This window comes from Olea europaea, chromosome 16 (genome assembly GCF_002742605.1).
Source record: "Olea europaea var. sylvestris chromosome 16, O_europaea_v1, whole genome shotgun sequence".
NCBI lineage: Eukaryota > Viridiplantae > Streptophyta > Magnoliopsida > Lamiales > Oleaceae > Olea > Olea europaea.
The window spans coordinates 1,785,273-1,797,520 of record NC_036252.1 but is presented as its reverse complement, the minus strand read 5'-3'; the positions used below and the strand labels follow the sequence as shown (position 1 = coordinate 1,797,520).

Genomic DNA, 12,248 nt, shown 5'->3' with positions numbered 1-12,248 from the left:
AAAAAAAAAAAAAAAAAAAAAAAAACCCTTCAAGAATTTATGAAATTGATGGAGGTAAATTTGAAATTATAATTACTCGTTAATATTGTAATTTTTGTATTTTCTTAAATTTCTGACTTGAAAGTATGCGTTGAATCGTGAGGTATGAAAGTTAATAATTACGAGTTGAGTGAGATATTTTTCGCTTTATCTTTTCTGCATAAAAAGGTACAATATGGACAAGGGGTTAGTTCCATGCATGTAATAACAGAATCTAAAGGCCCCATAAGTAAAAAATAACGCGTGAAATTTCGCTACTAACTTAAATATAAAGAGAAGATGATATAATTATATTTTAATCATATGTGCTTAGTCTTTAAAAGCAATTATTTCAACATCAAGTTGTCTTTCTTGACTGTTTTTTGGTCGTGAAAAGCTAGTACTACCTAATGCGACGTATCATAGTGATAAATGTCTAAATTAGATAATTTTTTCCATTCTTTTTCTATGAACTTTTCTTATTTGCTGAACAACTGTGAAACAAAAAGGTTCCAGTCCATAACGTCTATAAAGACTTTTGAGGTAGACTTGCTATATTATTGGAGACTTTATCAAAGGAAAAAATTCAGAGAAAATTTAAATGATATTCGCCGAATTTTCAATTTTGTGTCCATAGAAATTAGTTACTATCAAGTAGAATCATAGATTATAGGCCCTTAATACAATCTACAACACCAATTTTAGCATAACTAAAGAGGATAAAAAAATTACAATATTGTCAATTATACTGTTCTATTAAAAAACGCGTAAAAAGTTTTGTTAAAGATGTGAGATTCACTTTTGTTACCTGGGGTTCTCCAACCCAACGGATTGGCTGGGAAGAAAGGTCAACCTCTTGTTCATGAGCGCTTTTGTGCCACCAATCACTTAGTAATAAATTGAACTCTCCATCATACTGAAATGGCTCCTTCTCCCCCTCTGCTACTTCTACTATCAGAGAACCATATAATCCTGCTGATCTTTGCATCCCATAGTGCCCATGATAAAAGTATGTGCCCGCCTACGCCATAACGTAATTAAAATCTTGTTCATTATCGTGTCGTGCCCTTAATGTAATGTGTTGTTAAAAAAAATATATTGGATTTACCTTGTCAGCCTTAAACCTGTAGACAAATGTTTCTCCAGGATTGATGGCACACTGTGAGATGGATGCAGTGCCATCTGCCCATGGTGTTCCAAACTAAAAACCAGAAGGTAACAAAATAAGAAAACGTATCAGAGAATTAACCAAACCGATTCTAAATGGTGAGTTGTGACGTTGTTTCTATAACATGAACCCTTCATGCAATGGATGTGCAGGTATATTTATGGAACAAATTCACTTAATAATTTACCTGTCTGATTCCATGCCAGTGAATGACAACTCCTTCAGTGTGAAGCTTGTTGGTGAGTTCAACATGTATCGTGTCACCGGCCCGAGCTCTAATAGTCGGGCCTGGAAATTGGCCATTGATGCCCATAACAATATGCTCCACGCCATCTGGAGACCAGTGCATATACTCCACGTCCCATTTAAAATGCCTGCTCTTAACCCCCACAGCTGACTGAATAAAACTTGACAAAACACAACAATAGAGAAAAATCAAATTAGCCCTTCTTAAGCATGGATCATTCAAGAACCCCATGCTTAATTGCTAGTTTTAGGGTTACAAATATTTTAAAGAAATGAAGTCTTCCCCCGCGGTTAAACTTTGGAAGAAACGAATGTACCCAAATGGCCAAATCAACGGTTTCAAATGTCAATGCAAGTCGACGATTTTTGCTTACAGTCTGTAACGGTCGCTCCCAATAGAGGAGTGGTGTGTGTGTATATATATATATCAGTCACTTATAATGCATGGGGACATGATCAATATTTTGTGAACATTGGCATGATCTTTCCGCGTCAAACTGCAAAAATTTAAAATGAATGATTGGATGTGATATTCTTTTTCTGCCCATTTCTTGAATTAAAGATTAGAAAAGTATGCATAAAAAGTAAAAGTAATCCCCACACGGCTTTGTTACTTTTTTGCATGGTCACTTTTTGACGAAGAGAAAGTTTTCCACGTTCAAATCAATGGTTTCAGACAATACTATATTCCTATACAGCCACTTAATTAAAATTACTTATTTTAGCTACATGACCATATTTTTCATACTTTATTGCTAAAATTAAAATTTGCTTTTTCCGAGATAGAAAATTAAAATTAAAATTACTTATTGCTACATGACCAAAGATTATATTCCTATACAGCAACTTAATTAAAATTAAAAGTACCTCTTATTTGCTTTTTCAAATTATATCAAGCGAGTTCTTGATACTTCTAATTAAATTCAATCAATAAGACTAAGTCTCTTAGTAAGTTAGAATCAAGTTTCACTAAATTTGGATTTATTGTTTGTCGAATCACACTTTTATCACTAAACTATACTCGCTACAATGCAATTATTGTATACAAATGGATCTTTTGTCGAAGAGGATAATTAGCAAGATCAAACCTCTTAGCTGTCTCTGCACCCCTACATCCTTTATCACTGTGCGATCATTTAGGGGCCTTAGCTGATGATCTGGGTCGTTTCCCTCTTAACGATGAAGTTTATCCCCCCATCGTCTCACTGTAAGCACATTTCCATCAATTATTTTAAACACAAGTTTGATTTGAATACTGGCAAAATACGAAATTATAAGTGTTTGTTGATATTTCACCAAAGTTATTCCTTTTAGATTGTAACCTGTTGAGCTGATTTTTTTGTATTTGAGCAGTATTTTTTATTGACCAATAAATTGGAATGTTCCTGGAATTCTGCGGATCGATGGACTTTTGCTCCTGGAATTGCATTGCAATCCTATATGTTTCAAGGAAATACTCGTAGAAGTTTGTGGAATATTTGCTTTGAAATACAATTTCAATTTTTTTTTTTTTTCCTTCTAACATACATGAAGGCATAAGGCTTTGATGAAGTAATCACTCTCTCTATTTTCAAGTTGTAAATTAAAAAAATGATAAGAAAACACTTAGGTCGTTTTATGTTTTTGCATTGAAATTGAGTCTAAGTTTTGTTTAATCCACAATCCTAATATGTTTATAATTGAAATTCAGCAAAATTGCAATTCTTCATATATTTCTTTTTCATTATATTTTGTTTTCGATCAAAATGCTTAGGAGTTTAGTACAGTTAATTAGTGTAGAATTAAAATTTAATACAAAATGCTGGAGTAATGACAATTAATGTCTCCCCACCCTACCACTTATTGTACTTGTTGGAGTTGGGGCCAGTCCATTTGCCTGTGCCTCAGGCCCAAAATCAGAAAGGGCCTATTTTGGCTCAAAGTTTTATTTATTTATTTATTTATTTTTATAGAAGGAAAAGAAAAATAGTTTTTTCATTAATTGTGAGATGATTGAGATATTTGTTTTTTATTTTAATCTTAAGTTTTAAATTAACAATATGTTGCATAATATATCGTTGAATTTTACATTTACGTTGATTTTGGGAGCCTAATTTTTGAATTTCGTCTCGAACCCCAACAATTACAGGACCGGCCCTGATTGAAGTTCCCTAACAAAATTTCTTGAGGCACAGAGATGTCGAATAGGCTATGCACATAACTCTACACAAAGCAATCTCCTTTATTTATAGTTCTCATGTCTGAAAACTCTTTTTTTTTTTTTAATTTATTTTCAATCACACTTTTCATTAAACTCACAAGTTTTATCAATTTTTCAACCATATATTTTTCAACTTTTATCAAAACTTACTCTCTCTCTCTCTCTCTCTCTCTCTCTCTCTCTCTCTCTATATATATATATATATATATATATATAATCAAAATTAAACAGGGGCTAATTTGAACTCAAAATTTCATTTTACATCTTTATATTTATCCTTCTCCGAGAGATTGGCTTCATGCCTATTCTATTCACAAAAAGTTGCGATACATTAAATATTTGCAAAAAAATAAATAAAATAAATAAAAAATGAAAATCGTTAAAATATTCAAGTGCCTATTTTGAATGTTATTCCTGTCATTGTCAAGAATGGACTGAGTGCCTGTACCAATTGGGCTTCGGCTAGCAATTAACAGCATACTTATATTTCCAAAAATAATTTAGCCCTTTGGTTTAGCTAAAAAAGTTAATAAACTTTTAAATTAATTTTCACATGCACTTTACGAAATTCACAACTTTTATCAACTTTTCAATCACAAATTTCATCAACTTTTATTTTAATCTACTAAAAATCTGATTTTTAGCTAAACCAAACATGTACTTATTAAAGTTTGGGGTCCATCTCAATAAGGTCAACTTTATTAAGAGGAGTGTCCCAATCCTTTATATATTAGTCATTATTTCGGTATTTTACCGATGTGGGATTATATTCCCTTAACAAGCCCCCGCAAGATGGTGGCTCGTTTGAGCAGACCAATCTTGAAATCCGTGTGCTCATTTTTAGAGATTTAATCGGATCGAATCGCTCGTTGGAGCTTAATGGGCTCTGATACCATATTAAAGTTTGGGGTCCATCTCAATAAGGTCAACCTTATTAAGAGGAGTGTCCCAATCCTTTATATATTGGTCATTATTTCGATATTTTACCGATGTGGGATTATATTCCCTTAACAGTACTTACTATATAATTATAAGTATCCAACGCATACGAATTCCTAGTTTCAATGTTCATTCTCCTCCACGTAACAAAATTTGCTCGAAATAGTCAACAATATATCGATATTTGCGTACGGCAGTCACATCCAACTCTTCTTCACATAGTTGCACACTGTCATAGTAGACAAGCAACACATATCACAGTCCTTTATATTGATTATGTCACGGGTTGATCTGCACAAAATGTTAAGCTAAGCGTCTAATCCGCGTACATGTTAGGTATGTTTTGTTTGACCGCATCTTGTACCATTTTGTGAGGGGTCGACCTCTCAAACACCGGTTCCGATGTTAGATCGGGGTGAACTTCTGGGGCCATATTTTAATGTTTGAAGTTGTTCCAACTTTTCCAGAACCTCAGTCATGGCTGGCCTATTTTTAGGGTCCGTGGATAGACACCGTAATGCAATAGCCGCTATAGCTTGCGCCTCCTTTTTGGAGTACTGACCTCCTAATCTCGAGTCCATGATTCTCAAGACTTTCCTGCTGTCGGTTAGGAACGGTTTTGCCCAGTCTACCAAGGTTTCATCAGCACCTCCAGCATTCTCATCGCCTGCTGCTCGTTTACCAGACAATAGCTCTAATAAAACGACTCCAAAGGTGTACACATCGTTCTTTGGAGTCAAGTGGCCTGTTTGATCGTTTTTGTTATGCAAAAATATGAGACTAAGCAGTGTGTGGAAAGTTTAAAAAGTACTCTAAAATGAGGAATTAAGTAAAAAAGTAACCTGTTGCAACATATTCTGGTGCAGCATAACCTCTTGTACCTACAACTCTGGTTGATACATGAGTTCTATCTCCACTAGGACCCTCCCTTGCAAGGCCAAAGTCTGAAAGTTTTGCATTGAAGTCCTGCAAAAGTAAGATCCTGAAAATGATATATAACACCAAACTTCAATTTTAACCACAAAGTTCATTGAATCTACAACATTTATCAATTTTTGAACTACGCATTTCATCAACTTTTGACAAAAGCTTTGTCATACAACACGTTGAAAGTTTTATCATACCGAATCAAGTAATATATTGGATGCCTTCAAGTCGCGATAGATTACATTGGCGTCTAAACTATGCAAGAAGGATAATCCTCTTGCAACATCAATTGCAATACGCATCCTTGTCGGCCATCCCATAAGTTGCCCTCCTTCTGCACAGAAAGTAGTATCCATTACTCACAAAATTTTCTCCTGATTTTGATATTAATTCATCTCCTTAAAAGTTTGTATGATTGGGACTACGTAGCAACATATGCGTGTTCATGGAAATCAAAAGTGTAGGTTATGGCCAAGTACATGAATCCAAACACATCAATCAAATGATATTTCTGTTCCAATTTTTGCCGCATTAGCCAATCCCATTGGAGCTGTGAAACTTCATAGGGTATAAATTGATAACAAAAATAATAAACAATGGGTAGTTATATAAATTAAAGGATTAAACTGATTTACCAGGACACTGCATAAAAAATTATCCAAAAAAATACCCACACACCCCCTCTTGTGAATAGTCGGTAGGGGTTCCAAGGCACCCAGCAAAACTCTAAATGAAAAAGCAATCCATAGAAGAAAAGTCACTTACTTCTAAACAGATGATTTTCCAAGCTTCCTTTTGTCATGAACTCGTAGACTAAAAGCCGACTTTCAGATTCTGAGCAGTACCCAATTAACTTCACAAGATTTTCATGACGCAGAAGTCCTAAGCAGTTCACTTCAGTCTGTCGATAACCGATGAAACAAAGTCAAGTCGATACTAGGCAACTATTAAGAGTTACTTATTTTGTTGTACAGGATATTCTTGTTTAATTTTTTTACAAACAAAACTTGTTTCCTGGAATGTGAGTGTTAACTTGTTTTTGACTTTCAAGCAAAGCAAAAAATGCTCTCAACATAGACAACTAGAAAGCTAATGATTTGCTTACTAGCCATTCCCGGTGACCTTGAGAACTTTCAGCCTTAAGTTTTTTGACAGCCACTATCATCCCGGTTCCTGGTCTGGTCGGAGCCAATGTGTGCTCGTCTAACCATCCTTTAAAGACGTATCCAAAACCTCCCTCCCCGAGAAGACTCTCACTTCGAAAGTTCCTTGTGGCATTCTTGAGATCGTTGAACATAAAGGATTTGATGTTGCTGGAGACACCTTTTGATGTTATAAGAGCTTTGCACAAGGGCCCTGAAAATGTTGGCTGGCTTATAGGATTTGAAAACTGATTTGTATTAGAAGGTGCAGCTTTACCATCTGGGGAAAAAAAGGTCAAGTGAATACAAGATTTTCATTTGAAATTCACAAATCAAAAGTTGAATAGCATTTACTACATAATACTAGATAGGATTTGATAATATCACATATGAACCATGTGTTATAACCGTCTAGTAGTGTCCAATCCAACTTGCCAAACATTCTTCCAGTAGCTGATTTGTGCTAGAAACTCTTTTACAAATTAGCATTTGTTTCCAATTATTAGGGAGTCGAATTTTCGGAAACGAAGAAATTTAACAGAAGTTTTAAATTCTCCTTGTAGCAATTTATCTCATGAAACATTATAATTAACAAAGTTTTCTTTCTTCCAAAACATCTGTAACAGACAAAATGCACAAATGCACACTTATCCCAAGAAAGCATCAAAACTCTGTCCTATGAATCCAGATAGACATATGAATTGCAATACTTAAATATTACATTAAATATAAGATGAATCAAAGGTTATGCTAAAGCATTCCCACCTCAATCTTGACATTTTTTAACATTCTGAGGAATCATTACTTAAAGTACTGACTTTATTAGTACAAACACTACAATAAGATCAAGCTAAGCCTTGTCCCAATAAATTCTGGGCCAACTACATAAATAAGAGAATAATTTATCAAAAAAAAAAAGAAACTTTGTCTAGGAATCATACCAGAGAATTGGTCAGAAGAAATATGAGCAAGCTTAGAAGATTTTCCCAAACAAATCCCCATATTAAAAGGACCTCTCCTTTAAATGTTTGTATAAGTAAATAGTGGGCTGTAAAGAGTAAGAAGATACAAGTATAAGAATGCAAATCCACCAAGTAAATAGCATTGGATGGTTTAATGAGTGAACAAAAATGATGCAATCATCCATTTTAGGGTCTCAGTCAAGGCTTAAGAAAATCTTCATTGAAAATAATTGTTTTGACATTTTTATGGTCCCAGTGTCATTAATAATATGAACAAGAAGAATTTAATATTATGAATTGCCATGCTTTGACTGCAATTTGCTTGAAGAAATCCATTTTTTCAAAAAGGCTGACCAGTCTAAGTACAATGAGACAGACAGACTTCACCAGGTGTCCTCAAACTTTGTAAGTATTTCATTCTTGTCTTCAACATTTCAAAACTGTGGCACCCATGTTTGCAGCTAACGGAAAACTCACGTAATGTCGAACTCAAAGGATAAAATTGTCAAAAACTATTTCTTTATTCCAGAAAAATTCGAAAGAGAATTTTAATATTCATTAAGAATTTAAATAGGTAAAAATTCCCGGGCGCTTATGAAATGTTTGCTTCAACGCATTCCCACCACATGAGTGTTTCATGGTCACTTACAGTTCAAGTAAATATTTTCTTTGAAACGTTAGGTATATGAGTACAAGAAGTAGTAAGTTGAGGATACGAGTGCTATAGCTATTTAAGGTTGGAAATCCCTGGTACAATTTACCCTATAATATATAATTTTGTTTGTTCCAGGTTGTTCAGATGATTTTAGTTGGTAATAAAGAATAGATGTCATGAATATATAAAAAGTTACCGTTATTTTCATCCACGTTTTTTATAAGTATGTCTCACTCTAAGTTCATCTTTAATAAAATTTTAAAATTTTATTAAATATATTATTTACATCCACGTCATTTTCAATCTTGCTCTTATTATATCCATTCATTTAAATACTATATATCCACGTAAATTTTATATATTCATCCTATTTTAAATACATCCCTAACACAATAGATTCACACAATCCCAAAAATCATAAACTCTTTTAAACCAAATGAATGAAATAATAACAAAGTTGAACTTATTGAACATTAAATAAACATATATTATTCAACTAATCATGTTAATAGTGTTTATTAGAAATTTTATCATTTTTATTCATAAAACCCAATTCATCAAAGGCAAACCTTCATATATCAACATCCAAATTAGGAGGAGGTTGTCTCTAGAGAAAGTATACCGAGTAACATTTGGAACTCATTGTGTTTGGACCATAGTTACTAAAATCAGCCCGATAAACCAGTGACCCGGGCCTTTGATCGGGCCGAGCCAACAAGCAATTTTTGAATCATTTTTGGGCCGATTCAACCCGGTTGATTTTTAAACCAAATTTCAGTACTCTTTTACATTGAAATTGTAGGTATCAAAGATTTGAACCCTTAACCTCTAAGTAAAATCTAACTTTATCACTAGTACAAGCAACACTGTATCGTCTTTTATTTTATAAATTATATCTAATCTATGAATAATTAGGTACTTCTAGAAACTTTTTTTGGAGAAATTAGTCCAATATTGTCATTCACTTGTAATTTCGATTAATTATTTTATATACTTATTTTGTTTGAAAAAAAATTAATTTTAACTAAGATAAATTGAATAGATAATACACAAAATTTTTGTCAATAACTAATAAATAGTCCTTGTTTTAGCCCCATTCTTTTCAAAATAATACATTCTTAAACAGTATTTTGACATTATTTCAATCACAAATTTTTAATAAAATAATATTACACACAAATTCAAAATTTTTCCTTATTTTAATCACACATTTCGCATCAATACACTATTCAAAAATTCATATTTTTCTCCAAAATAGGGCTCAAACAAGGGCATAATTTGTAAATCAAAATTTAACCATTATCACTGATAAATGAGTCCAAAAAATCATTAATTTAAATGTATAGAAAAATTAGTGAAAAAGAACTTGAAAACTTTAATTTTGTCTCAAACAAAAAAATAAAAATAAAAATTATACTTTAAAAATTAGTATTATTTTTAAGTAATTACCCACCGGTCCAACCAGTAACCCGGTACCTTGACCGGGTCGATGTCCGATTCGGGTCTGATAACTATGATTTGGACTATGATTGGTTTGCTTCAATCATCTCTTCGTGGTATGTTTAAATGCAAAATTGCAAGTAAAAAAACTTCACATATATGTTTCGATAAAAATGTTTAACATGGTCGAATTTCTTAATTTTTTTTAATTAGACAAAAATGCTTCACATTAATAGCAAGTGGAAAACATCACATAATAGATATAATGTGTAAATAATATATTAATGTGAATCAAAATTAGACCCCAAATCTTTGCAGATAAACATAATATGATTAGGTAATTAAATAGTAGCGAACAAATCAAGTGATTATTCAAACAATAGTGGTAGTATTATCAGATAAAAAATAATAATAGAGGTAGCAGTGTTATCATTAATTGTTCTTATAGTTTATTCACATCAATTATTTCTAATATAGGTGTAGCCTTCTTCTGTTAGGGACCTAAAAAAATTGAGTTCTAGCATGATAAGGTGTAGCCCAGCCTTCAGCACATGGATGATGGTACTTGTACCAATTACAAGTAATAGGTGGCATTGGTCTTCTAGTGTGTCCATTTACCTGTACACAATCACATAGAAAAACATAAGTATAAATATCATTTAGTTAATTAAAAATTTAATTAATTTAATAGATATTTACCAAGACAAAATGACAGTCATTGACAAATCCAGTTGCAACAATCTTATGAGATGTGATTGCAAGTAGTTCATTCCAAAGTGGAAGAAATGTAAGACATTGTTGTTGGCTCAAGTGAATAAGAATAACTTTATATCTTGAAGCAATAACATGACCCATATCCGGCATGGTCATCCAATACTCACGACTCGTTGAACCATCAAAATGAGAAAGTGAATGAATCAACTCATGTACCATATCATCATTTTCATAGAGTCTAGAGTAATCATCAAAATGAGATTCAAGCTCCTTTATTAGATCTTTCCTACCCGAAGACCAATTATCTTGTGTAATCATTTTGTTTCAATGTGTACAAGATTTCCTTTGGTCTTACATGATTCTTTGACGTGTCTACTAAAATTGAAGTCTCTTTCTTAGTTAATCTCCCAGTATATGAATGTCCTTCAAGGTTCTAGGCAATGTCATGATTATGTCTCCTACATTTCACTTTCAGTATCCAATAATCATCATTTATCAATTTTCTTCCATTCAAAGCGAATGGACATCCGCACTTTTTTGTTCTAGTAGCTTTACGTCTCTTTCCTTTTTCATTTTCTTTGTTAGTATTCCTACATCTATACGAACCATATATTTCACATGCAAAATCAATTCTTGGTTTTCTCCCAGCTTGGCCGAAGTCCAACTTTTTTATAACAACAATCATGTTACGTCTCTTACCAGTAGTTTTAATCCAATCAATCAAGGTTTCTTTACTTGTAAATATCTATTTATCATCAAATATTCATATATAAATATATAATCATATTGAAAAAATAAAATCATTACGTACCATGTTTGTTATAAACATATCTGTATAGTCAACAAATAACTCATTCCGAACATCATAGTTATGGGTTGATATATCCTACATTAAAAGTATAGTTTCAAACAATGTCATTGAAATAAAATTAATAATAAATAAGATAACAATCAAAACATCGGGTAAGTATGCGAAATGGTAGACTAATTGGAACTTTTCTAAATACTTGTGAAACAAACCCACTACAATAGAAGGCCATCATTCAAGATTTACCAATATTTTACCAAAACATCCATTTTGAGGGCGTAATTGATTAGTAAAGGCCTTTCAAATTTATAATATGGTCCTAACCCACATGGAAATAGTCGCATTCTTAAGACATGTTGAATATTTGCTATGGTCCCTAAAACCAAGATGGACAAAATTCACATACAAGCATAGAAGTCTATGAAATTACATAACCAGGTTGAAGATAACATTCAAAGAATAAACAGTTAGCCCCAAATAAAATAAAAATTCAAAGATAGAATAGCCCTACACAACTCACAGTACAAAAACACTCTCAGAAATAAAATTCATGATTTATGTGAAGTTAATACCTAACAACAACCCATGGGATAAAATAAGCATAAAGATTGTGGGACAGACATGCCTTGCACATTCAACAAACACAATTCAACTTGGACTTGGTTCTCCTATAGAATAATATGCCGTAGTAGCACTATAAATTCAATATAAAACAAATGAAAGTGTGGGCAGAGAACTCGCTAAGCAGAGACAAAAAATTATGTGCTAAGAGATTTTTTCTGAAAATAAGAGATTGGATTTAAGAAATGGGAAGTTGGCATGCACGTGAATTTGGGGGCACCCATCACCTATAATTATACTCATGTAATTTTTTCTAATCTTTTAGGATTCTAGTTGAACACAAATTCTAAAAGAATAAAAAAAGATTTAGGATAAGTTAATGAAAATAAAAATTTGTGGATCAATTTAAAGTTATGTATTTTTATTTAATTCTGTTTATGTTTATTTAAGTAAATTTACATAGGATTT

The 12,248-nt window shown here is 32.5% G+C and overlaps 3 protein-coding genes across 3 annotated transcripts in view; all 3 read right to left on the bottom strand.

Annotated features, from left to right (window-relative positions):
* Positions 1–1,844, bottom strand: part of LOC111412906 (L-ascorbate oxidase-like) — a 4,080-nt gene extending 2,236 nt beyond the window's left edge. Inside the window, exons 1-3 of the mRNA XM_023043773.1 lie at positions 1,374–1,844; positions 1,127–1,219; positions 768–1,039 (exon numbers count right to left, since the gene is read on the bottom strand). Of these exons, the coding sequence (XP_022899541.1) occupies positions 768–1,039; positions 1,127–1,219; positions 1,374–1,664 (656 nt within the window). The 5' untranslated portion in view covers positions 1,665–1,844. The remainder of the gene's footprint in view (positions 1–767; positions 1,040–1,126; positions 1,220–1,373) is intronic.
* A 2,879-nt stretch (positions 1,845–4,723) lies between these two features.
* On the bottom strand, positions 4,724–7,848 carry LOC111411665 (probable serine/threonine-protein kinase PBL3). Its single transcript, XM_023042218.1, has 6 exons — positions 7,582–7,848; positions 6,604–6,920; positions 6,264–6,399; positions 5,696–5,832; positions 5,414–5,537; positions 4,724–5,316 (listed from the first exon to the last, which is right to left on the bottom strand). Exons 1-6 carry the CDS (start codon positions 7,640–7,642, stop codon positions 4,958–4,960), a joined length of 1,134 nt encoding a protein of 377 aa, XP_022897986.1. The 5' UTR covers positions 7,643–7,848; the 3' UTR covers positions 4,724–4,957.
* Positions 7,849–10,198: 2,350 nt separating this feature from the next.
* LOC111412905 lies at positions 10,199–10,729 on the bottom strand. Its single transcript, XM_023043772.1, has 2 exons — positions 10,397–10,729; positions 10,199–10,315 (listed from the first exon to the last, which is right to left on the bottom strand). The coding sequence occupies exons 1-2, from the start codon at positions 10,727–10,729 to the stop codon at positions 10,199–10,201; spliced, it is 450 nt and encodes a 149-aa protein (XP_022899540.1).
* Positions 10,730–12,248: the final 1,519 nt, after the last annotated feature.